The sequence below is a fragment of the Cupressus sempervirens genome, chromosome 3 (assembly GCF_028749045.1).
Source record: "Cupressus sempervirens isolate cs-2001-9-10 chromosome 3, ASM2874904v1, whole genome shotgun sequence".
Taxonomy (NCBI): domain Eukaryota; kingdom Viridiplantae; phylum Streptophyta; class Pinopsida; order Cupressales; family Cupressaceae; genus Cupressus; species Cupressus sempervirens.
The window spans coordinates 234,529,416-234,557,058 of record NC_143120.1 but is presented as its reverse complement, the minus strand read 5'-3'; the positions used below and the strand labels follow the sequence as shown (position 1 = coordinate 234,557,058).

The window sequence follows — 27,643 nt, the reverse complement described above, 5'->3', positions numbered from 1 at the left end:
CTAGTTCTAATCTTAATTCTAACTTTAACCTTTATCTTAGTTATAACCCTAGCCAATATTTTTACTCCAATTCTAATTATAATCTCAAATTTCTTTTTGATAGGCCAAAGGAGGCCATATAACCCAATATATTTTAATATTAAATATTTAGAGTTTTGACATATCAATGGAGATTAATGATGCAAAGAAAAAAATCCCTAAAAGAAAGTAGCTACTATCTCCACCATATTTGTTCCCTACTTTAATCTCCAGTACATTATTGTTATTGTATATCTTTTATAGAGAAGGGGCAAGTCTACGTGCCTTCAAGCCCTTAGTCTTTATCTATGACAAAACAGTTATGGAGACAAAAAGGAGAACCCATTACAACAACTAAATAACCCTAGTACATATTGCCTGAGCTCCAGACACAAAATGGGGCATTTCATAAAACCTATTTTATCATATGCCTACCTCCATAACACAACAAAAACAAAAACATAGCACTTGCCAGATATCTACCAAACTTTGAATTCACAACCTTGTTCATGACTACTATGGTTTTCCAATTGCTCAAATGAACTAGAGGAGTCCTCATTTACCAAAGCCTATTTATCACTCATGTGTGTAAGGTCCTCTTCATCCTCATTGTCTAGCTCCATTTTTTAGACCTCTTTATCAAACCTCACAAGACCATCCTTGATAACTATTGGAGCCAATCGTCCCACTTTTCTTCCATCCAACTTCATAAAGGAAGCAATCTTGAGTGGGTGGCTTAAAAATCATGCATTAATATCTAACTCTTAGGCCAAAAATATTAAATAGTGAAAGGTGACTAATTTTTTTCCAAGCTTGATTTGTTCTCCCAATCTACCTCATTTGGCATATTTCTCTTTAGTTGCTATTACAAACTCTGATCCAGCCTCTAGGGCCTGTTGTTGGTACACCCAGGCTACTATCCTACTGATATTGGTCGAGATAGACATCAACGTCTCCCTCCCTACCAGTTTTCACTGGACGCTCCAACTCACCTCCTCCCCTCTTGACAAGAGTTGAACAGCTATGCTAGACTGGACATCTACAGACAGTATATTATCTGAACTTGAGTTGATCCTCTAGGGGGTTTACGCCCGAGGATGGCATTCTATGTCGAACACTTCTTGGATATTCAATATGAGATCATTTGGCGCCCAGAATACTTACATAGATAGTGGACCCAAGCCCTACGTATCTCCCTTGGCTCCTTCAGGTTAGGCTCTCACCAACTCTTGATTCATATCGACCACCATATAGATAGAGACAATCAGGTTTGTAGACTTTGTACCATGGTAGATGCAGAATCTGAGACCCATTTCCTTTTAAGATGCCTCATATACTACGAGATCAAGGGGAGGTTCTATTGTTTGTTTAGAGAGTGCAGATCCCTCTTAGACTTCTTCAGGTACACAGACAGTGTTGCCTTGTGCTCTATCTTTGTGAATCCATACAGCTTCACAACCACTCTTTGCAGCTATATTTCCCCAAGGGTTAGACCCAAGTACAACTTATCACAACCTTTTTCTCACCCTTATCTCATGCTCGAGGTATGAAGCAACTGTATAGTTTCCCTAACATTGGCCGCTCCAAATCAGTGAAACCCCATAGTGTTCCTCTTCGCCAACTACACTCTTCCTGTAGCACTTAGTGATAGAATAAAGCCCCTGGTCCCCCTGTCCATCTCATTCATTGTTGTCCTTCCTTCGAGGATAGATCCCTAAACCCTAATCATGTTCGGAGGGACTCTTGCTCTCTTCTTCATCCTCTATTTCAGGTTTGTGCCTGCTCTTTTATTAGCACTGTTTGGTGTTTCGTTTGAGGCTATCTTCTTGGTTGTAAGCGCCCAGTCCCATAGATTCATGTTGTGGTCTCTTGTTGGATATTTATATTATTATTATTATTATTATTATGAAATGATGCCTAGTCACCTCATGATCATGCATCCAAACCACATTAAAGTCTTTTGAGTGTTCAAAATAACCAAATTTTCATTGATGTTTTCCATAAAATCATCCAATATTGCCAAAAGACTACCTTTGTCAACATATTTTTCATATCCTTCAAATTCCCTTTGCATCCAAGATTGAGGTCAAAAACGTAGCAACCACTCCAAGTTTACTCTAAATTCATTGTCAACCAACAAAAACTACATACCGAAGACCATCTTGATGGCATACAAAATTAAGTAGTGAATTGTCTCGAAAATGTGTCAAACTATTTTCTGAGCACTCTCTCAAGAAGGCCATATGTCACCTTCGACCAAGATGCCTTACAGGCATGTCCATTACTACCAACATTGCAAACACTAACCTACACAAAATAGAGGCAATTAGCAATTCTTTAAGAGTAAATGAATTCAGAAAGGGAAACTCCTCCGTTTATTATCAAAAAACTCTCCTAAGAATTATAATTGAGGTGTACCACTAATACTTGTCATGATCTAATTTTGCTAGTGTTATGTCACCTAATATATCCTCTGAGTGTACTTTTTTCAATTCACAAATGATTTTAACAAATGTGTGATCAGTACCAACTAGGCATCGCCCAACAACCATATCATCCATGTGATTCTTGTTGTCCTTACTCACCTACTCACAATTAATTAAATATAAAACTTGGAATATGTTAGAAAGGGCAAGGTTGTCATTGCACCAAAAGGTTGACCTGTTAATGCTTGATACAACCAATAGTCTTATAGAACCACAAGAGGTGTTCAAACCATGTCCCAAACCCTACAAGGGATGTTGGCCCACTACCAACAATCCCCCTCCCAGTATCACTGATCGTGGCTTGCAGGATTTGAACCTGTGACCAAGCTCTAATACCAATTGTTAGAAAGGGCAGGGTTGTCGTTGCACCAAAAGATCAACTTGTTAATGCCCAATGCAACCAATGGTCTTATAGAGCCATAGGAGGCGGTTAAACTATGTCCCAAACCCTACAAGGGATGTTGGCCCACTCTCAATAGAACAATAGTGGGCTTAGCATTTAATGTTATCAATGTATAAGTTATTCTATAAAGGATGAAAGATTGTGATTAGTAGAACACATAGTTGGGTTTATCTTCTATTGGTTTCTCCTATGTGCCTTGTTTGTCAACTAAATTGTCTTGAAAATATCTCAAATACACAATAAATATTAGGAAGTGCTCAACGAAAAGGTCACCAATCACGCCCAAATATAACATTCTCTATTGAAAGGCAATTAAAACTTGTGGTGGCTACTAGTTTTTCCAACACCATTATCTTATGTCATTGCCAAATTGTTGGCTACATCATTGCCTTCCCTATAAACATGGGTAATTTGAAAGTAAGAACATTTCCTAATCAGCTACCAAATAGTGTCAATTGATTTTAGAGTTTCAAGTTAAAGATCAATCTTTGTGAAATGGCATTGACATTGAACAAAAAATTACCTTCAAGATGTCATTCATCTACTTTCAATTTGAAACCTAACTTCATCCCAATTGAAGCAACTCTTAACTTTGTGCCATTTTTTTTAATTCCTAATGGGATTGATTTCAATCCTAAGACATCTTCTAGGCAACACATGTAATGCCATCTTAGTCTAATTGTGGTTCTACAGCAATGTATTTCGCCCTACATATATCATTTGATGAAAGATTATCCTTTTGAGCCCCATTAACAAAAGAATTATAATTTCAATCTTAATCATGACTTTAAATTTAATTTTAATTCTAATACTAAGTTTAATCTAACCTTAACCTTAACCCGACTAACTTTAGTTTACCTATTTCTTACATAATGGATGTGTATATTGTTAATCCCTAAGAGGCTTATGCCTAAATATGGTTAGTTGAAGCTTTACATGAGTAGGATCTAATGTGCCTTGTAAGTCAATCTTAAAGGTTTTAGAAATCAACTATTTGTGTTAAGGGTTTCAAGGAAATGAAAAATAGTCTTTTAGAAGCAAAATAAGCTAAGGAAGGCCTAAGGCCATTTCCAAGCTTTTGAGATGGGGTTAAGAATGCACAAGATGACATTTACAAAGGTTTGACAATCCCTGGTTAGATTTCATTCCATTACCCACAAAGACACAATTTGCAACAAACCTTTCATTGTTGAAGGGATAACGAAATGCCACACTCTAAGAGACCTATGACATTATATTCATATCTTGGCCTTGGGAAGCACCTACAAGGGTCTAAATAAAGACACATAACTAAGGATTGTGTTAGTCACTACACCAACATCACAATATAAAAACAATATTCATGAACAAAGGAAGGACAATAGGCACCAAGAATGGGCTCTTGCTTCTAGACATTAATAATTCATATAAGGGTCAAGTGAAGGAATAACAAGTTGAAAACAAATCTTCATAAGGATTCAATGTAATTGGTACAATTCAACTTTTGTGTTAGGTTCATTGTAAGAGAAACAAACATTCATGACTACAGATACACCTAGAAAAATAAAAAATAATCACTCCAACATAAGAAAACTCAATCAATCTCCTAAAAAATTAACACAATACACATTGATTAACAACAACAAAAAAAGTAACATTGGTACAATCACTGTAAATCATTAAGAGCAAACATGTCACATCTAATGAAAATTTATAAGTGCCAAAAGAAATCTAGTTAAACCAATCAAAACCTTTGCAAATTTGCTAGTGTTTCTTCACGATTTAAACCATAGTTCAACCCCCACCTAAAAAATAACCAACCCATAATGGAATGTATGTCATCGACTTTTACAAAAACAACCTTTGACCATCATGATCACAAAAGGATCAACTTTCTATTTTTTTTTATTAAGAGAAAACATGTTTTAAAGGGTCCTTAAAACCCAATACAAAGAACTAGAGAATATAAGCATTAAAGCACAACTTATAAAAAAAAAATTAAAAAGATTAGCCTTTGCAAGAAATTTTATTTATTTTTAAATCAAAAGGTATTAGAAGAACAAGCCAAAAGCTTTCCTTACCTAAACAAAAACCTGCAACCTGGAGACATGTTGAAGCCTTAAACTAACCCAAAAATAGTTTTCCTTTCATCTTACTATTACAGGAACGAAGTCAAAAAAAGGGCGATGTGATTTTGATTTTTCCTCCTTTTATAGTAATCCATCCATAAGAAGAATGTCACGTGACTTGATTTTCTTTGCATCCTTTAATATCATGAGTTAGGTGATATCTCCATTGATATATACTTGATTATCTTCCTTAGCTAAGAGGGAGTGTTGATACATATAAACTTCAGTCAGATACAACGATGATTAGTTATATTGATTGTATACAACTATGTATGTATTGTCAGTTCACTATGTAAACTGATATAGATGCACAGTTGTTGTGTTTAATAAGAATTAATAATTTTGAATACCTTGGAAACAAAACAATCATTCTTGCATTCAATCGAAACTCTATGCATCATATCAAATGAAGTATAGTGAAATGTCTATCAACAGATTATTCACCTCCTCTTGACATAGATCAAACAATGATCTTATATATATATGCATAGAATTGATCGACTATGTACTATTGTTGAAACATAATTTTGATTGAGCAAATGATCCATTAACTTGTATACAAATTGGCGATATGGAAGATTAAATTGATTGACTAAACTAATCAAGGATAATATTATTTTTTCATTTAGAAATCCATGTCATGAGAGGACATGGCTCACATTGTGGAGGTATGTCCTCTCATGACATGTATTTTGACACAATATAAATACCCACCTGATAGACTAAGAGAGGCATGAATTGATGAGTGCTCTCTCACTTGGAGTTCGGCAATTACAGACTTGAAGAACAAATAAATTCTTAGATTTAAATTTGCATTTCATAGTTATTAATATACAGATTCCTTCTACCATAAATTCTGATCATAACCTGCAAACAAGAAAAAGAGATTAGGACATTGAAATTTGCAAATTACAATACATCTATCGGTCTGATAATAAGTTTAATTAAATTTACATTAGGCATCAGGTGTAATAGAAAAGGAAATAATGAAATGGGCCCAACTTGAAGGAGATCATTGAACACAAATTCATTATTACAATTCTCAAGATTATTGAGAAATGCTATAGTTTCATTTTCAAAGCATAATACACTCGGGGATGATGCATGCACAACAAATTCTACCATTCGGGAACAAAAGGTAGGCTACCAACGAGATTACTCAATATTACATACAATAGTAAAACATTGATCAAAACTACTACCAAGAGTCATTCTTAAACATCACACATTAAGAAGAAAATTAAGCTTAGAAAAAATAAGTCAAATTTTTGTTACAAATATTAATTTCTACTCCTAAAATTTATTTAATCATATCAGTCATTAAATGTTTCTAGAATTTTAGGTTTAGGTTTAGGTTGTGTCAGTTATAGTAGTTTCAAGAACTCTATAGATAATTGTCTTATCGGCAAATGTCAAATATTTTTAGAATATTGTAAACTTACCTATAAAGGGGAGTGCTATGTATCCATTTTTGTCAATCAAAGTATACTCAAATGCAATTAATTTTTATTGTGTCGCAGCACATTGCGTTTCATATTTTATTTTTTGTGTGCCTCTGCCCACCCATCAAAGTGGTATCAGAGCTTGGTTAAGAAGCAGAGTTTAAAGGATCATGCATAAAGAGGATTGCAGCAGAAAAGGAAATAGAAAGTCCTGTAAATGCCTTTATTGTGAGGTTGTTGTTGAGATCTGTAAGTATCTTGTTACCTTATTTAAGGTTTGGTAGATCTGTGTATCTCTTTTTAAATTTATATCAAGAATGGCTTCCGAAAGTTTTCAACCTTCAATTCCAATGTTTTCTAGAAAGAATTATGATGATTGGGCTTTCAGAATGAAGCTTATATTTGATTCTTATGAGTTATCATATGTAATTTTAAATGGTTATATTGAGCCTGTAGATGAGTCTACTTTAAATGCTAATCAAAAGAAAAAGCTAGATGAAAATAGGCAAAAGAATAAAAAGGCTTTGCAACTTATTGGACAACCATTAGATGACTCAGTTCTTGGAAAAATTAAGCTAGCTATTACAGCCAAGCAAGCTTGGGATATTCTTGAGACTGCATATCAAGGTACAAGTAAGGTAAAGATTGTGAAATTGCAAGCACTTAGAAGAGAATTTGAGAATTTACAAATGAAGAATTTTGATTCTGTAGAGTAATTTTCAAATTGTGTCATGAATGTTGTTAATCAAATAAGGATGAATGGTGATGAACTTATTGATCCAAAGCTTATAGAGAAGATTTTTAGAAGTATGCCTATTAAATTTGATAACCTTTTAGTTGCAATTGAAGAATCTAAGGATTTAACAACATTATCTATAGATGAGCTATTTGGATCTTTATACAATCATGAAGACAAGTTGAACAAGCGTAATAACTCTTCACTAGAGAATGCATTTAAAACACAAATGTTATTTGGAAGAGGCAGAGGAAGAGGAAATGTTGGATTTAGAGGAAGAGGAAGAGGCAAAAATAATTTTCAAAAAGAAGAAAGGAATCCAAATTCAGGAGGAAGAAGATATCAATACTCCTATTTAAGGGGAAGCTATAACAACCAGACATCACAAAGGTATGATAAACCAAAAAATCAATGTTATTACTGCAAGAAGTTTGGACATTTTGCAAATGAGTGTCGAAAAAACAAGTTGATATGAGTAAGCAAAACGTAAATTTTTCTAAGAGTAATTTTGAGACATTGTTTATTACTTGCAATGTAGCTCAAGAGAGCACAAATGATTTTTGGTTTTTAGATAGTGGTTGCAGCAATCATATGACAGGTAATAAAGAGCTTTTTGAAAGTTTGGATAGATCAATTAAATCAGAAGTGAAGTTGGGAAATAATGAGATAGTGGAAGTGAGTGGAAAAGACACAATCAATGTTATAATAAAGCATGGTAAGAAATATATTTCTGATGTATACTTTGTGCTTGGTTTGAAACATAATCTTATAAGTGTGGGGCAGCTTAGTCAAAAAAGTTAGAGTTACTTTTAAGAAAAAATTGTACACTATATTTGATATGCCTCCTAGTAACATGGTGATTGCAAGGGTAGAAATGACAAATAGTAGAATGTTTCCACTTCGGATGAAGAGCAATATGACTGATGAAGTTGCAGCAAGTCAAGATCAAACATGGATATGGCACTTGAGGTATGGTAATCTAAATCTCAAAGGATTGTCTTTACTGCAAAGAAAGGAAATGGTAAGAGGCTTACCCCCATTTGAAGCATCATTAAGTCCATGTGAAATTTGTATTTTGGCCAAACATCATAGAGAGAGTTTTCCAAAAGGGATGTCATATAGAGCAAGGGTACTTTTAAAAATTGTGCATTCAAATATATGCGGTCCAATGAAAATGCCATCATTAGGGGGGAGCATTTATTTCTTAACATTTATTGATGACTTTAGTAGAAAGACATGGGTTTACTTGCTTAAATACAAATCTGAAACTTTTAGCAAATTTAAAGAATTCAAAGCTTGTGTTGAGAAACAAAGTGGTTTACCTATCAAGGTATTGAGATTTGATAGAGGAGGAGAGTATAAGTCAAATGAGTTTTTAGATTATTGCAGGGATCATGGAATCAAAAAGCAATTTACTACCAATTACACACCACAGCAAAATGGCGTTGTAGAGAGAAAGAATAGGGCAACAATGGAGATGGCAAGGAGCATGTTGAAAGGTAAGAATCTTCCTAATGAGTATTGGGTTGAGGCAGCTTTCTGTTGCTATTTATATCTTGAATAGGAGTCCAACAAAGATTGCGAGGGACATGGTTCCACAACAAGCATGGAGTGGTAAGATTCATAGTATTTCTCATCTCAAACTATTTGGTTGTATTGCATATGCACATGTTCCTAAAGAAACTAGAAGTAAGTTAAATGATAAGAGTGAGAAATGTATTTTTGTTGGCTATGATGAGCAATCTAAGGCATATAGGTTGTTTAATCCTATCACCTGAAAAGTCATTATGAGTAAGGATGTTGTATTTAAAGAGGATGAATCTTGGGATGGAAATATAGATACAAATGTTACAGGTGCTACAACAATACCATATGATGAGAAGGATAAAAAAGATCATGAAGATCAAGAGGATCAACCAAGTGACCAAGAAGAAACTCCACCACGAAGTCCACAAGGAGATCACTTAGAAAATGAAGTTGAGCATGGAGAATCTTCGAACTCACAAGTAAGTAATAATTCAAACCCTATACTTGCATAGTTGAGATCAAGGATTACAAGCAAGAAAACTAGAAGCTTGAATGAGATTTATGATTAAGGAAATAAAATAGATTTGCAATCAAATTTTGCTTTATTTGTTCAAGATCCTATATATTTTGAAGATGCAATTAAGAAAGAACATTGGATTAATGCAATGAATGATGAATTAGAATCAATTGAGAGAAATGATACATGGGAATTAGTTGATTTGCCTAAGAACAAAGATTGCATTGGTGTAAAATGGGTTTATAAGACTAAGTTTAAATCAAATAGAGATATAGACAAATATAAGGCAAGGTTAGTTGCTAAGGGATTTTCACAAGAATATGGGGTTGACTATAATGAGACATTTGCACCTGTAGCGAGACTTGATACTGTTAAAATAGTATTAGCTATTGCAGCTCAAAACAAATGGATGGTTCACCAAATGGACGTCAAATCAGCATTTTTGAATGGATATTTGGAAGAAGAAGTCTATGTATAGCAACCACCAGGATATAAAATAAGAGGACATGAAGACAAAGTTTATAAGTTGAAGAAGGCACTCTATGGATTGAAGCAAGCTCCAAGAGCCTAGTACAGTAGAATAGATTCATACATGATGGAAAATGGATTCAAAAGAAGCACTAGTGAACCTACATTATATACCAAGATCAATAAACAAGGTCAGATTTTGATTGTTTGTTTATATGTTGATGATTTGATCTTCACAAACAAATTATCTATTGACATGTTTAAATCAACAATGAAAAGGGAATTTGAAATGACAGATCTAGGATTGATGAAATATTTTCTTGGCATTGAAGTTACTCAAAATGATAAGGGAATCTTCATTTGTCAAAGTAAATATGCAAAAGATGTTCTAAAGAAGTTTAGATTGATAAATTGCAGTCACGTTTCTACACCTGTGGTAGTAGGCACCAAACTAAATAGAAAACATACTAAGAAAGGTTTTGACTCAACTATATTCAGAAGATTGGTTGGTAGTTTGATGTATCTTACTACTACTAAACCAGATATTATATATGGAGTGAGCTTAATCTCTAGATTCATGGAATCACCTAAGAACTCACATTGGCAAGTAGGAAAAAGGATTTTGAGATATATTGCAGGAATTATGAATCATGGCATTTTGTATTCTACTTCAAATGATTTTCAATTAGTTGGATATACAGATAGTGATTTGCACGAAATACTGAGGATAGAAGGAGCACATCTAGATATGCATTTCATCTTGGGAGAGGTGTTGTAGCCTAGGCATCAAAGAAGCAACCTGTAGTAACTCTCTCATCAACTGAAGCAAAGTATGTAGCAAGAACAACAGCAGCATGTCAAGCAGTATGGATGCGAAAGATTTTGAAAGACTTAATGCAAGCTCAAGATAGACCTACTACAATCTATTGTGATAACAAGTCTGCTATTGCACTTTCAAAGAACCATGTGTTTCACAAGAGGACAAAGCACATTGACACAAGGTATCACTTCATCAGAGAGCCAGTTAATAACAGAGAAATTAATCTATAGCATTGCAGATCAGATAAGCAACTTGCAAAAATCTTCACCAAGGCCTTACCACAAGTACAGTTTGAAATTTTGAAGGAGGCTCTGAGAGTTGTAAATATTAAAGAAGTTTGTAATAGTTGATAGTAGAAATTAGGGGGAAGTGTTAGAAATATTAATTTCTACTCCTAAAATCTATTTAATCATATTCATCATTAAATGTTTTTAGAATTTTAGGTTTAGGTTTAAGTTGTGTCAACTGTAATAGTTTTCATAACTCTGTAGATAATTGTCTTGTCAACAAATTTCAGATATTTCTAAAATATTGTAAACTTACCTATAAAAGGGAGTGCTATATATCCATTTTTGTCAATCAAAACGTAATCAAATGCAATTAATTTTTATTGTCCTACAGCACATTGCATTTCATATTTTATTTTTTGTGCGCCTCTGCCCATCCATCAATTTTAACTATTTAACAATAGTCAAGTCCAAGCATGCCTCTATCGTAACAATAGACATGCTCGGGCAACACCCTGGTTTTAAATTTGACGCAAGCTACGATTTATAAGTTTTTCTCAAACACCCATCTCTGATCCAAGTTCAAATGTAGTTATGTTGGGCCGCAGTCTTAGTGATTTACATGATGTTCCAAATCATCATTCCCATGAGTGGAAATGACCAGCTCATGATCAAAAAATTGGACTTCGCAGATTTGTAATCGCGAAGAACATGTGACAGATATTCATCAGACTACATCCACTGAAACTTGGTTTGAAATAATGCACATTATTATGAAGAGTCACGGCGGCCTCATAGAAGATCATGGAAAACATAGAACAAATTCGATAGGCTCACAAGTGAGTTTTTATATCCAAAGTAGATTTGTTTCATTTGTTCCAAATTTCTATAATCATTTGATGGAGCGCCATGGATAGGGAAAACGAAGAGGTGTAAAATCTTCATAACTATTTTCTAGATTCGGTTACAAAACTGGAAAAAGGAATCGAATAGTCACCTGCAGATATAGATTTTTCTTAAAGAAGGGAGATTTTTTTCTTCTCTGGAGGGGTATGGTGCAGAAGGCAAAGTTTTCTACTCAACCCAGTTGTAGCGTGCAGGGGCGTGGGTCCGTGAATTTACAGTTTGGTATTGAAGGAATAAAGAAAGCCTTCATGAAACTGAGTTTGTCAATATTTTCTTTGAATTACAGTGATCTATGTCTCTCTATAATTGTTTTCAATATCATTTTGTTGTACCAAATTGTGTATGTACTTAATTCTCAAACTTTGAATTTATAATTAAATCCTCTGTTGAGGTGGGTCTGTGTTGAGTGTTAGGGAGGTGAAGTTTGTCTCAAGTCTTATATGAAACTTTATTGGTTAAGAGTCCAAGTATTGAGGGGTATGCATTTTACCAAAGTCTTTTGGGACACGAGCTCAACCATGTCTCTTATGATGTCAAGGTCCTACAATTAAGAAAAAATTCATATTCGATCTCTAATGGATATAGTGAAAACTTTTCAACTTCTCTAGTAGACTAAAAATCCATTAATTTTACCCATTTGAAAACATTGTCATTTTTTTTTTATTAAGTACCAACAATTTTTATTATGTGCTACCTAAATTCTATTCTTATTATTTTCCATTACCAGACATATTAAGGAAATGGCTATCCAACCCTAGAATGCTACAAGCATCCATCTACTGTATTTGTACTACTTAAGAGGCATTGATGCCTTAGTGCAATCTAAAGGATAGATAGCCATTTCCCAAGATTGGCCTTCCTAATGCTTCGTAGGGTTGAGAAAAATAAGGCTAACCATTTATTCATATAGAAAAAGTGGGGCTTAATATGCAAGTTCAAGTTCACATGGTTAGTGGCTCACAACTGCTATCTTACATGGGATAACCTTTGTAAATGTAGATTTGAGAGCCCCTCTTATTGTGTTTTGTGTGGTAATGGGGAGGAGTTTGTCTCCCTTCTGTTCTTCCATTGCTCCTTTTCTACTCAGTTATGGCACCTTTGGTGGAGTGCTTAGGGTTGTTGTTGTAGGCATGCTTCCTCTTTGCCTAAGTTCTGGGCCCACTTGGGCAGTGCTCCCATCTCACATTCTCTTCAGGAAACTATTCAAGTGTGCGCTAGATGGGGGTTATAGATCTAGTTGATCTTGCTATATGCAATCGCCTCAATTTTTATTTTCGGGATGGGGTTGCAGCTCAAATGGTATCAAAGAGTGCCTAAACATCCTCGGCAACAAGGGAAAGGATGGGTGAATCGAGAGGGGCATTGGACTCCTCCTCCTCATGGAGTTCTAAAAATCAACAGTGATGGTTCTTCCCGAGGGAATCCAGGCCCTGTTGGTATTGAGAGAGTGACTCATTGTAGTTTTGGTGAAGTTAAATTTTTTTCCTCAGTGCATAAGGGTGACCATACTAACAATCTCATGGAGGCTTAGGCCATTTTATATGTTGTGGAACAATGTTGTTTGCAGGGATGGCACAAGATTATCTGTGACTCTGGCTCCTAAGTGGTGGTGAAATTGCTTTTCTCGCAGGAGCTTGAGGATGTTAGTTGGCAGCTGAACATTGTTGTTAATCAAACTCTTCTCTTTTGTACCTCTGTTGAGTTCATTAGGTTTACTTACATTCCTCATGAATGGAACAAAGCTACTGATTGTTTGGCCAAATGGGCTTTTGGTCATGCTCCATGTTGGAATATTATGGATAGGAGGCAGCTTCCCCTTGACCTGTTACAAGAATTTGATGAACTTGTTGCTCAAGATAGAGCTCCTTGTTGTAATCCTTTTTGTTTTAATAAATTTTTACCCCTCTTTTTCCAAAAGGAAAGTCCTATGCAATACGCAGTACACTCCCTTTTCCCTAATTACTCCATTCAAAAATTTCTCTTTGTTAATCAATGGTCTCTCTGTAGAGTTGATTTAGAAAAAGCCCTAAACTTCCATTCACCATCTTTGTTTTTTATTTAGTGTTCTGTAGAACTATGAGTTTATTCCCTTTTCCCCAATTACTCCTTTCAGGTATCTCTCTTTGTTAATCAATTGTCCCTCTCTCTATAGAGTTGAATTAGAAACAATCGTAAACTTTCATTAAACATTTTTATTTTTTATTTAGTGTTTTATAGAACTATGAGTTTGTATTCATTTTTATTCACCATCAATGCTTTAAAAAGTTGAAAACAAAATGCTAATTAATTGCAGTATGTGGCTTTTCTTAGTGAACAAATTTGTTTTTCAAAATTGCATATGAAATGATTAAACAATGATACGAATTTGATATAAAACCTTAAATCAAATTTATACAGTAGTATAAACATATACTCTCCTCATGTACCTTAGCAAAGTATATCCATATAGAAAATACATTGTGTTTTTCCTCAAAATCCACATTTTCCAGTATTAATTATAGTTATTCAGAGAAACTTCAAATAACCATATTTTAACTTAAAAGTATCTATTTAGTAGAGCACTCTACTAAGCAAAATGCATGATAAAAAGATACATGGACATTTTTAGTGACTGAATTTATTTAATCTCATGAAATCTCCTACTTTATAAGATATGAATGAAATCTCCTACTTTATAAGATATGAACAAGAGCCCTTGGCAAACTAAAGTCTCTGCCTTTTGTTATGGTGGGAATAAACATAATCTAAATTTGTTATGATGGGAAGAATTATGAAAGTGAGAAATAAACACAAAGTAAATTTTAAAAGATGGTTTATTTACATAATAATTTATATAATTTTAACAATTTTGAACTGAATTTATTTTATTAACATTATTTTTGCATATTTAGTAAATTTTAATATCTTCTTATTTATTTTTAAGTTTATTAAATATATCTATATATTTATTCTAATATTATTAAATATTGTCCAATTAAAGTATTATATAAATTATATAAATTATATTTTACAAATTGTCTTTTCATAAGTTTGGAGTAATTTTTTAAATATTATTTTATAATTGTCTTTAAATATTTCTTATAATTTATATTTTACATTTTAATGTACTATATTAGATGTCTTATGATTTTTCACTTTTGGTTATATATTTTAGTTGATATAGAATATATAAGATTAATAATCTGCAGAATTATAATATAATATTAATTTTTTTATGGAGGTCATCCACAACCAAGTCTTAGGTACTCGATACGAGCCCACGCATGTTTCAAACTTCTTCAACTAAGAGCCAAGAACTAAGGAGCATCCATGCCAAATTTGCCCGAGGCACAATCCCAACCCCACCCCTTATGATGTCTTCAAGCCTTGCACTCAGCAAGACTTCATCTCTGGTGGACTCTTTGTGAGCCATTTGGTGGGCTCTTTGTGAACCATTCAACTTCACCAAAAGAACGACGGCCCATTAACTAAATTTATATAATTTTAAGTTATATAATTTTTTATTTTTTTTCAATTTTATTAAATATAATATTGTTATTATATTAAAAATTCATTATTTTTAAATCATAATAGTGTAATGTTAAAAATATGTGGTAATATGCTCTTAAATATTTTAATGATAACTGACCTTCCCAGAGTCCACAGTAATACTGTTTTTACCATTGGCATCTAGTTGGAAAACCACTTGTCTTTTTGAGAGCCTGTTCCCTTTGTCAGGGCGAAAAGTGAGACTACACTGTTTTTCAGCGACGCTGCCAATACCAATGCTTTTCCAACCGACTTAGAGTGTACGGGAGGGACTCAAGCATATTCGAACAATTAATTTGCTGTCAGACCATCCCTATTGCATTTATTTTCGTCCCCTTTTTCTATTCACGAAAATACCAAAACACCCAGCAAATTAAGTCTAAACCAATCAGAAATTAGGAAATAGCACAACATAAACGATTTATTAAATCTACCCTTTCGAAACCTTGCACTATTCCATTAGTTTTTTGAAAAATATAATACAAAGAGGAGACAAAAGAAAACATAAGTTCCCAATAATGAACTTCAGTTGGATTCTTGAAACCCTTGAAACGACTTGCATAAAACAAACTTCAGTTGGATTCTTGAAACCCTTGAAACGACTTGCATAAAACAAATTGAGAACCTTTCAAACACACTAGTTAGATTAGCACTCGTTCAATGGCTAAAAATCCTTAAGGCTACAACTAGATAAAACCAGAAACCTAATGCTGAACAAATCAAGGTTGTTAATGCTAGAACGGGGCTTGAAATATCAAAATAATTGTTGGCAAAAGGAAGGCTATATCGAATTGAACTGACCAATACATTATGATTTTCACAGGTACAAGTAACAAAAACATGGCGGCAAATGATTTGCTATGTGAATTTTAACTGTCATAAGTAATTTATCTGGTAAAATCAAATTGCATAGAGGCTAGTACCTTGCAACTCTAGAATCCATATACGTTATAAATCCACATGAGCGATACACAATCACCATGAATTCTTAACATAGATTTAAGACAATCAAATAACTTACAGCAGAACAATTAATTGAATTTTATTAAATTGTATATAGAGTCATGAAGACAAATGCACGTGTAAGCCAAAAGACTTGTATCCTGCTTACCATAACAATGACAGCGCCTGGTGTTCCCAATTTTGAGAACTTTGTCCATAGAAAAATTGTTGGGATCATATTTTCATATGTGATCCATAACACCATAAGAGATATATATATGTAAAAAGTTGAAAATATGTGTATAATGGAAAGAAACAAAATACCCAATTTACCACCCTCTCTTGATAGGCGACATCACTATTATGATCTTGAAAATTTTATAGTTTGTATAGGCATGCTGAGGAAATAGACTCATGCAAGACAGCTCCTGAAAACAATTCCAACCAATTTAGAAATGTTTTGAGTCTTCGAGCATCCATAAACATACCTACACAGAGGGGGAAAACAAATGCATCATAACAATCCTTACAATAATATAAAGTTACTTTCAAACTTATATGCCGGCAAACTGGCCGTTCAGTGACTTGGAATTCAAGAGCATGTCCAATACTGATCCAACTGATTATGTTATGGTGCATAAGCATTCAAAAACTTATAAATGGAATCCAACATGAAAAAATCAAAATTACAAGCTTAATGGAAACTGGAAAACTTCTAAAGTGTCTCATTGAATATTTTAGAATCACCAAGTTCAAAAACAAAAAATAAATTGAAAATACCAAAATTATTCTCCTTTCAATAAGCATTAAATATGGGCACAATCTTACAAAGAACAGTATAGCCGATACTCCTTCCAGATCTAAACATCAGCCTTTTTTAGTTAATACTTGTCAACGGTCTTGTCCTTCTCCTGCTACCTTTTCTGAGAGAACTCTCCAGGTCCTCTAACTGCATGAGAGAAACATATAGAATTAGTCAAATTCATTTCATAAAAAGAGTCAAGACCGAAAACCCAACACCATCTGCCACAAGTCACAATGATAATAAGTTCTCTTTTTCCAAACAAGAGCTCTGAAAGAGCTAGAGTCCCTGCCTTAATGAAGAAAGAGAAGATTGGTTTTTTTTTTTGTGGTTGGAGTATAGTGATTGAATGCAAAAGGGGGTACGGAACCTTTGCCGCTGCTGCCACCATGGGTGGCAATTCCCAAACCTGAAACTTCTATCTAAATTCTAGAAACTTCTAGCTTAGAAGACATGGAAAAACATAAGAGTTTGAAGTGTTGGTTTTCCATTGGAGGCTTTATCCTATACCAGTCTAACCTATCAGAGAAAGTTGGAAGATGCCAAGACATTGGTGCATATTCATTTAGAGTACTATGGTAAAAAATATTGATAAATCTCATTTGTTATTGTATATGTAATATTTAAATCTATAATTCCAATCAAAAATTAAAATTTGCTTATAGGAAATTAATTTTAAAATAAATTGATTTTTAATGTTAGAAACTCATTGATTTTGATTGTAAAAATTAATAGTGACCAAACATTAGTTTGTGATATTGCTATCAGGATTAAACTATGTGATTTTTGAGTCAAACTCATTGACCCGTATTTCATGAGTAGTGATTCAACATGAATCCATCTCTCATGAGAATAAATGGAACACTTAGCACTCATTGGATCTAGGTGAGGCTCACAGAGGTGAAGCACCGGGACTTCCCGGGAAGTCACCCATCCCAGTACTACTCCAGCCTGAGCGCGCTTAACTACGGAGTTTCCTCCATGGTTAAACCCAAAGCTTGCAACCCCATTTGCAAAACCTTCACCAAGTGTTGTGCCTTATGAACCATTCATTAGAAGGCCCCTTAAGCTCATCAATTGATAAGTAGGGGATAATTTCCACAGGAAGTCAAATTGTGATATTGCTATCAGGATTTAACTGTGTGATTTTTGAGTCAAACTCATTGACCCATATTTCATGAGTAGTGATTCAACATGAATCCATCTCTCATGAGAATAAATGGAACACTTAGCACTCATTGGATCTAGCAAACATCACTCATTGGATCTAGCAAACATTAGTTCCCTGGGACTAATAATTTATAGTATTTTTTATCATCTATTTTAGCATACGAATTTATTATTATTTATAATGTAAAAATACAAAAATTAAGTAGCTATTATTTAAGGATAATGTTATTATAATTTATTTAACATATTAAATATAATTCTTTTGTATTATATTTTTATTATTATTCAATTGAAATTATCAGTAAAAAAATATTGTAATATAAACTTCAACAATTATATTATATTTTTATTTTTTAAAATATATCACATAGAAAAATACAAAGTAAACAATTTTAAAAAATCTAAAAATAAATATACTGTTCCATATTTTAAATAGTTAAATTCAACTTGACAATGCAAAACTCTTGAAAATCAACTAAAAGTTATTGAAATTTGTTTAAAACAATTAAATTATCCTAGGCAAACAGTAATTCGGCAATTGTCTTCCGACTGTATATTAATGTTGATGTGATATGATTCGGTGATAGTTATCGGATGCAAATGCATTAAATAAAGCATTCAACTTTGTACCTATCTCCTTAGCTGTAGTCAAGAAGCCCATAGTGTGAACGGTGATCTGGGGGGGAATATTGCAGAGTTAAATCTGCTAGTCTTTAGCATGGCGGAGGAAGGAACAAGGCCACATCTCCAAGCCAGCCCCGTGCTTCCCCCTTCCTCTGCACCCTGATTATAATGAGTTGAAATTGTTGCTTTTGCATCATTATCAGAATATTATGTGATCATATTTTGCCAGCGAAAATAGTTTGTAGTGGGCGTAAAGGTAACAATTTCTGTGCCCTTACATAAAAATAAGTGTACTTGAAGAAAATCTCTATCCTGTCGAGCTGATCCACTGTGCTATGAAGAGGAAGATGTCTTTTAAAATATATTTTTTCATTTGCAAGTCAGCAAGTACATCAAGCTAATATTGGTCATTGTGTCACTTTTTTCCTGATGTTATGTGTTATTTGTTTGCAGAAGAGAAGCAATGAAAACATTCCAGAACTAGTAGTGTCGCTGCTAGATTCATTCTATGATAGTTTTGAGACATTGGCCAAAGAAAAATTGGTCAAAGAAGCGAACATGAAGCCTTTCCATGATTTCATGGAGTCCAAAAGGGTAAACTTGCTGTCAAAACAAACGCTTGGTCAAGATTTTTGCAGCAGCCAAAGTCGACCTTCGATTCTTGGCTCTGCTCAACCGTCGGAGTCTAGTGGGGGAAGCAGAGCCTCTGGAAAATGATGTTAATGAAAAGACAAATGTTAATGGAAAGAGGGAAGATTTTGATGAAAAGCATCTGCTGGGGTGTATCCATAAACACGTCTCTTCCTTCCTCCAACTCCAAGTGGAGTCTCCGACATGGCTTTAGAAGATCACAAATCTGATGGGAAATGTCATTGCCGGAGTGTCAGTGTTTGCTCCTACGAATTCTATTTCTGCACAGATTTTCTTTCAAGCCTGAATAAGCATGGGGTGATTTCCAAAGCTTCCAGACAACTATGGAAACTTGCAGAGGGTTGTAGAACATTCTGGATTTTTAATTTTCTCAAATTTTGGTATTAAAAAAAAAAAAATTTATCCCTGGTAAAATTACTTCTGACCAATCAAAAATTAAAATTTTCTTATTGAAAATTAATTTAAAAATAAATTGATTTGTAACTTTAGAAAGTCAGTGCTTTTGATTTTAAAAATTAATAGCCCACCACCACTGGGAACATTAGTTCCCTGCCTATGACTAATAAGTGATACGTAAACTTGTCATTCACAAGAACTATAAAGATGAATGTATCCCCTTTGATCCCATAAAGTAAATCAGTATTATGTGACATTATAGACATAGATGGTCGTTACCTTTTAGGTTATCTATGTTCAGTGTATTATTAGCAATAAATACTAAAGCATATGATAATGCAAATTATATTGACACGCTGTCCTGTTTGGGGATATTTACGCAACAAAAAATAGGTTATAGAATAGGAATGCTAAAATATGTTTGTGTAAGAAAATTGGATATGAAAATAATATTTTTCTATATATTCAAATAGATGGATTCAAAGATCCTTAAATATGTTACATGCTTGAGAGACGTGTCTCAAGCACGAGACATAACATTACATAATGAGTGCAATTAAATATAGTTAATATACCCCCTCCAAAAAAAACATTATTTAATAACACAACTTAACTAGATGATAGGGGGCATCTACAAATGAAGTATATCTGATGTTATTGCCTCCTGTTGATGTTTTAGATTAGGAATGAAATAAGCAGCAAAACATCAGAAAAGAACAATAAGACACGGTATTTTATCCTGAGAAAACCCTCCAACCTGAGGGGAAAAACCCAGCCGCTCAAGATGATACTTTATTGAATAATCACCAAGTCTGAATACACAACTCACGAGCTTAACTAAGGAATGAATCCTTTAAGAGATTGTAAACTCTTGGCAATTTCACATAGATGCATTATTACAATCACAATACAAACTACTAAAGAAATACTGAAAACAGAATGACTTTCTTATTCACCATACCATAGACAGCAACCTCAACATATGATAACTGCAGAGAATAACATCATAACGCTGAATGTCTGCTGTCCCTTGAATACTCGCTATCTTTCCTTCGAGACAGAAAACAAATACACGAAAAGACCACCATCAAGTATCTAAAACATGCACCACTTGAGGGTCGACGCCGCCACAGGATCACAAAAAGACCAAGAAAACAGACATCTCTTGCATTCCATTCAACATAGCATAAACAGAAACAGTTACACCTATAATCCTTAATCAATATAAATAACGTTCAAATTAAGAATAAAACACAGTAATATTACAAATTAAGGAGACACGGGATTAATACACAACCACATGAACTAGCAGCTGCTACCATAGTGAACTGGAGGAAGATACTATGAAAATTGACAGCAGCACCAAAGCAAAAGTCTCGAGACACATAACAAATCTGCACTTACCAAAAGGAACCAATTCACAATCTGTAAAGCAATATGAAAGTACTGATCAGCAGCAGCATCATGTACACAAAACCTGTTCGTCTTCTGATTAATATCCGGTATACAGATATCTCCTATAGCTACAAACTTTAACACTCCCTCTTGCAAAGAAGATATAATTTCCAGATTCTCATGTCACGGAGTCTCAACATGCAAGTCACAATGGTTGCACCCATTGTGAGGAAAACAAAGAAAAAGATTTATCCAAGTCTCTCAACATGATATCATAAAGTCGCTCAACATGATGTTCACCATGTTTACTCCCATGTGTGAAATAAAAGACAAGCTCACATCACGAAGTCACTCAACATGAAGTTGACATGGAGTCTCCCAACATGACATCCACTATGGCTACTCCCATGAGTGGAGAGAGAAACAAGGGCTTTCACATCAAATTTCTCCATCTCACAAAAAGATGCATTACAAGGACTTTCTCCACAAATTTCTCCATTTCAAAGAAAAATGCATTATAAGGGCTTTCACCCCAAATCTCTCCTTAACGAAAAATGCATTATACACATAATAAGAAAAACTGAATGCTGAGACTCCTTAGCAGAGACACCCTCTCAACAAGATCAGTATTCTCACAGCTTTGATTATTGCAATAAATTACAACTGGCTCCAATCTTTGACCAAACAATGAGCTTTTAGGGCCACACTACTTATCAAGTTTGTCGATCCCTCTACCGCACAAGCTCCCTCTGAATCTGATTGAACCTAAAGAAGTCCTCTCTCTTCAGCTCATCAAGCTTTCCCTTTGAATAATAAATATTTTCCAGTCTTGACGTCATCTCCAACGCATTAACCCTTTGATAGATCGTGTTGAACTCTCAGAACTTAACACCCTCTAAATGTCATTTCTTGCTCTTTGAAGAAACTTAATGCAACAACTATCTGTATAGCTTCTTCCGCTTCAGTGCCATCAACTTAGTCTCATAGTTGCAAAGTGTCTTCATGTTTGTTCATTTCTACATCCTGCATGAATTTCTTAAAAGATGCATAAATCTCTTACTTCCTTGAAATCCTTATATATTCTCTCATCATCCTATTGCTTCTCAATCCGTCCTCTTTATTGCTGATCAATTTAGCAATACCCTTACATATTTCAATTTTCATATCCCTTACAGTTCAGCAGACCTGACTGCTACAGCAACGAGTGTCCATATCTTATCCTAGGAATAGCAGGACGTACACCATATAAAAATGAAGAATATAAATCATCAGGTGAATTGCAGACCAAGCTCCATTGGTCTACACCCACAGATCACCTGCAACCAGCAACTACTGCTCAGACTGCCTTCTCAAGCATGCCCATAAACTCATATTTTAAGACAACAATAGCAAAGTGGTATGCAATCACCATTAGCGAGCATTGTTTCTCATGAAAAGTCTCCCGTAGAATCTTCCAAGCACCAATGCATTACAGCAGCCTCCTTCGCAGAAGATGCGAAACATAGGTAAATTCTCTCATTTCAATCCCTTTCATGCACAACTACTACGCCTCCTTTTACCAATTCATTGAGATTGCCCAGAATAGAAATGACTTTCTAACATTTCCTAGCTATTTTGGGAACCTGGCTCTGATACTATGTTAATATTTTAGGCAAAGAACTAAATAAGCAGCAAAACATCAGAAAAGAAACAATAAAACACAACCCTCCTCTCAAGATTAGTGGAGGAAGTTGTTCCACTACCCTAGCTTCCTTACAAATAACAATCACACGAGACTTCCTTTCCATACATTGAATAATTTCAGTCCCTTGCTAAGTGTGCACAATGACTCTAGATGCACACTAGGCAATGGGTATTTATACTTTGGGCTTCCCCTTTTCTACTGCATGTTTCTACTCTAGGTGTACAATTGCACTTTCTCACCATAACAATTTTTGACTTCAATGCTTCCTTCCCAAAGATGTTCCCTTCATGAAAGTCTGACTTGAAACAGATTCTATCAAGTACATACAATCTTAGGACCTCATTTCCTTTGGCACGATGGATAACTTCACTTTCCTGTTCCTATGAACATTCAAGTCAAAATGAGCTTAATCACATCTTATACTTGAAAAAAATAGATGGCCACTTTAAAGTTTAAACTTCATAATACTAAAATTTCATATGGGTATAACACAATCTACAGAGAGCTCTAGGGGGTCTACATTCTTTTGCAATCCTGATCGATGATGTATTCTTCCTCTTCCTTGAGGCTCACTTTCAAGCATGGGTTCAAAAACATCAGCCCTCTAGAGACAACCAAGCTTATCACTTTCTTCTTTTTTCTTGTCATCAAAGAGAAGACAAATCCAAATTATTGATGTTATCCTCAACATTGTGTATCATCAATGGAATAATCCAGCCCCCTTACTATCGAACTAGATGAAATGGATCTGCTTTGTTTGGGCATTTGGATCCATTTTGTCTTGCAGCCTCCAATGCAAACCACAAGAAAAGCAACTGCTACCATTTTTTTCTCTATCATCAAACATTTATTGACCTTGCACTTTAGAAAAGTCAAATAGGCAGCCTTTTTCCTCAATACTTTCCAGCTTTGACCCACAAACATTGGATATGATTGACAATTTCATTTCCTACACTAACCCTTTCATCACACTTCGTTCTTTCGTCTCGAGCCTTGAGATAGTTTCTGACCATGATATCCTACTCTGATCTTCATCAGCATCATGCTTGACCAAGGTCTCCTTCCTCATATGGATATTTGCACTTTGTGCTTAGAGGCTTGGAGTTTAACCACCTTTGTTACCCTCTCTTGACAATCTAATTACAAAAGAGACAGGCTGGAGAAATCACATCAGACTGACTAGGAGTTTTACGTGGGTCCCTTAGGCTTATGGCCTCGTGGACGTCATTAAAAATCTTTTATTCATTCATTTACCCTAGTGTTCCGATATCTTAGGTGAATGCTTTATGGAATCCCATTTAACTACTTTGATCATCTAAGGGCATGTTTTCTCATTTTGCTTTCTTGCTTGCATTCATGAAACAATCCTTTGAAAGCATTGTATTCAAACAAAAATTGTCGGTTAAAACAATAAAAAATTTAATAGGAACTTATTGCTATTAGATTCACAACCACAAGCAACTATGTTTACCCTGTACCTTGTTAGCAACGAGCGGACAAAAACTATGTTTTTGGTAAACTTAAGACGGTATATTAGTAACAAAAAACTATTTTATCTTGTCTTACAAGGTTAGAGAAATATAGATATGATATCGAGTGTCAAATACTACAACCAGTTGCACTATGGTCCATTATTTCGAATAATGAAAGATATGGAAGACTAATCTAGTAATTAGTGTTTGGTTGGATCAATTTATGTCTTCATAGAGCTTAGTAAAAGCAATTATAACCATAGATTTGGAAAGACTGCAAAACTTGGGAAAACATGTCAACGAGAAAGTCCGGCTGACTCAACTTGGGAGACTCCACTAAATTCAAAATGTGGAACCGTCTTTCTCTCCCTCATTGAAAAATTTAAATTTCTGTTCTGTAGCATTTGTGATAGACTAAGTTACCGATGCTAGTTCTGATGCTGATATGGTGCAGGGTGCTGATGCGTGATTTTTTTTTTTTGGGGGGGGGGGGGTGGTGGGTGGATTTTTGATGCATTTGGGTGCGTCCATATATAAATTTTTTATATATATATATATATAGTGTACACTATAATTTGTGTATGCAAAGAAATATACAAAAATAAACCATTCCTCTTTCAGGGCCATTTTAGGGTTTTGGGGCAAAAAGGAACAAAAATGAAATTTAAAAAATCAATTTAACACTTATTTTTTATAGTCACTTAAGTGAATGGGCGTTGAAAAAGTCCGGATGCTCTCAAACGCATCCGGCGCACATCCGCAGGCATTGGACGAGCTTCCAATGAGCACCGGTGCAGCATCCAAACACATCCAAAAGCACCAGAATCACCACCCAGTGATTTCCTGGACGCACCAATAACTTAGGTGATACAGACTCCACTAAATTTTAAAACATCTATATATTAAGGAGAAGAAATTTAAACTGTGGAATCGTCTCTCTCCCTAATTTCAACATCTAAATTTATCTTCTGTAGCATTCGTGATAGAGAAAACAAACTTTGCTGCAAGAAAAAGTCATGATTAGTAATTTTAATAATTTTTAAGGCGATTTTAATTCAGTTGGTTTAATTACGAAAATCAATTTTCCACAATCTATGATGGTTATCACTAATATTTCTGGTATCACAGTGGAACATTTTGGATCACACTGTGTGGTGGCATCATCAGGATAAAGAAAGCTCAAAAAGTTATGCTTTCTGTGGTTTAATTTTTCTTGTTATGCCGTTTTTTAAATTTTGTTTTCTGATCTGTTTGGCTGAGACACAGTTCTAGCCCAAGCCCAAAATGGGCAAAGTTGAACCCAATAATTGATTAGACGTATACTGTTAGCAAGCCAAACTTTGATAATATATGGCATTATTTGCTAAAGCAGTCATTCCCTGTTAACATGTGTTAGGAATGAAAAGAGAGAAAAAGGTTGAATACATGGACAGCAAATGCTAAATAGATTGGAACTTTCCAGAGAGGAGCCCTGGGTTCAAATCTCACGCAGACATGACTAAGTTTTTAAAATTGCTTCAAATCCCACAACCAACCCACTGGGTGTAGCATACCCTAATTGTCGAGGACATGGAGAGTGATTAATGGGTGACCCTTAGTTGTGACACACGTGGAAGGTCACCCGACAAGGCAAATTCGAAAAGAAGGATGACATAATTGTATAAGAAAACAGATGAATGTGAATAAAGTGAGCTGACCTGATTTGATGGTTTGTGGTCCGTCCAAAGAGCGTCCAAATCGTAATAAGCACGAGCATCCTCGTGAAGGGCGTGCACAATTACACTGCCGGTGTCTATCACCAACCACTTTCCTCCCTGTCGCCCTTCTACAGCGGGCAAATAAACCTCGTCCCCGTCCTCTCTGTTCTTCTTCTTCTGCTTGATGTTATGAAGTATGGCCTGGGCAATGTTGCGAACATGCCAATCCGATTTGCCGGTGGCAAGGACCATGTAATCGGCCCATTCGCAGTGACTGCCCACAAATATGCTCTTCACGTCCTGCGCCTTCACATCTCCCAGTATCTTCTCCACTTCCCCCACCCTCAAAACACATTCACGTTTGGCTGAAGCGTAACAAAAACTCCTCTTACATATAGCTGGTAAGGGACAACAGGGAAGCACAGCCCTCCTTGATATGAAAGACCCAGCTAACAACAACAAACCCCTCTTGCCACTCATAATTTTGTTTACAACTCTTTTAACATTCCCCACAAATCAGACGCAAAAAGGAAAGACCAGATTCAGATCTAAAAGGCTAAACTGCTATGGAACAAAACATTGTTTGCCTTTCATTCAGATCAAAGTGACTCTGTATTTAGGATTGAGGCATGCCAGAAAATTGTTCTGTTATCGATGATTTTTAGGACGTCCGCCCTACCTTCTGTTTAACCGAGTTGAAAACTAAGATTGAAGTCTCATTGATGGGCTTTCTAAATGTTTCGGCTAGAGTTTGTGGAGTGTTTATGAGCAGGACTTCATATGGATTTTTTAAAGATGAATATTTTTACTAATTAAAATATTAAAAGTATTAAATTTATATATTTGTTTTTTAAAATATATTTAGGGAGAGTTCATATTTATTTTTAAAAATATATTTAGGGGGAGTTCACATTGTAAAGAGTGAAAGCTAACAACTATTTACTAAAAAATATATATAAATTATCTCATGAAACTAAAGTAGTGTCAGTTGAGGGAGGTGGATTATGGTGATCATTAGAACCTCATACATTAATAGAGTTGGTGGGTGGCTAAGGAGTCCACCTGTCATCAGCAGCATATTTTTCTTTCTTTTCTTCTCCCTCCACCCTAAGAGGCAAGATTGTCAAATCCAAGCGAGAGAATGACCACTTTAGATCTCTACTAGAAGAAGGCCAACCAAAGGCAATAGGGGTAGCAAAAGGAGCCATCAGGGACCAACCAAAACCTTTCCATGTAGAGGTTGAGCGGCACTGTCGACCATCGAAACCACCACTAGGGGAGCGACGGGGAGCTAGGGAGCGTGGTGTCTATGAGCGGCAAGCAGAGGAGTTGTGACCCCGTCGGTGCCCACAGGGCGAAGTCCAATCCATGGAACTAGAATCTGATGGCATCGAAGCAACCGTACATGGCACGTTACCTCAATGATTAAGCAACTCCTATAGGTGGGCCACCTCAAGAGCCACCTTGATGGCTTGAACTTGGATTTGCATCATTACATTATCACATATGCCAACTTTAGTATACATAGGGACATTTATATCTAGAAAGTTGCAAGTGAAACGAACTGTTTTTGTATCCTTCCAAAGAGTGAAAAGAATCTCCATCCTAAAAGCATGCCAAATAT

At 34.9% G+C, this 27,643-nt stretch overlaps 1 protein-coding gene across 2 annotated transcripts; it reads right to left on the bottom strand.

Annotated features, from left to right (window-relative positions):
- Nucleotides 1–16,203: 16,203 nt before the first annotated feature.
- On the bottom strand, nt 16,204–26,723 carry LOC149565718 (Lojap-related protein). Of its 2 annotated transcripts, none has more exons than XM_089819211.1 (3): nt 26,020–26,723; nt 16,957–17,077; nt 16,204–16,616 (listed from the first exon to the last, which is right to left on the bottom strand). In XM_089819211.1, exons 1-2 carry the CDS (start codon nt 26,497–26,499, stop codon nt 17,006–17,008), a joined length of 552 nt encoding a protein of 183 aa, XP_089675337.1. In that variant the 5' UTR covers nt 26,500–26,723; the 3' UTR covers nt 16,204–16,616; nt 16,957–17,005. The 2 variants fall into 2 exon arrangements, with proteins under 2 accessions (XP_089675337.1, XP_089675338.1); XM_089819212.1 differs by having other exon boundaries at nt 16,204–16,556.
- Between the last annotated feature and the right edge of the window lie 920 nt (nt 26,724–27,643).

Coding starts and splice junctions, on each gene's coding strand:
- LOC149565718 (XM_089819211.1), bottom strand. CDS start 26,499: ATGAGTGGCAAGAGGGGTTTGTTGTTGTTAGCTGGGTCTTTCATATCA. Junction 17,078..26,019: donor ACCACAAACCATCAAATCAG/GTCAGCTCACTT, acceptor TCTCTCATGCAG/TTAGAGGACCTGGAGAGTTC.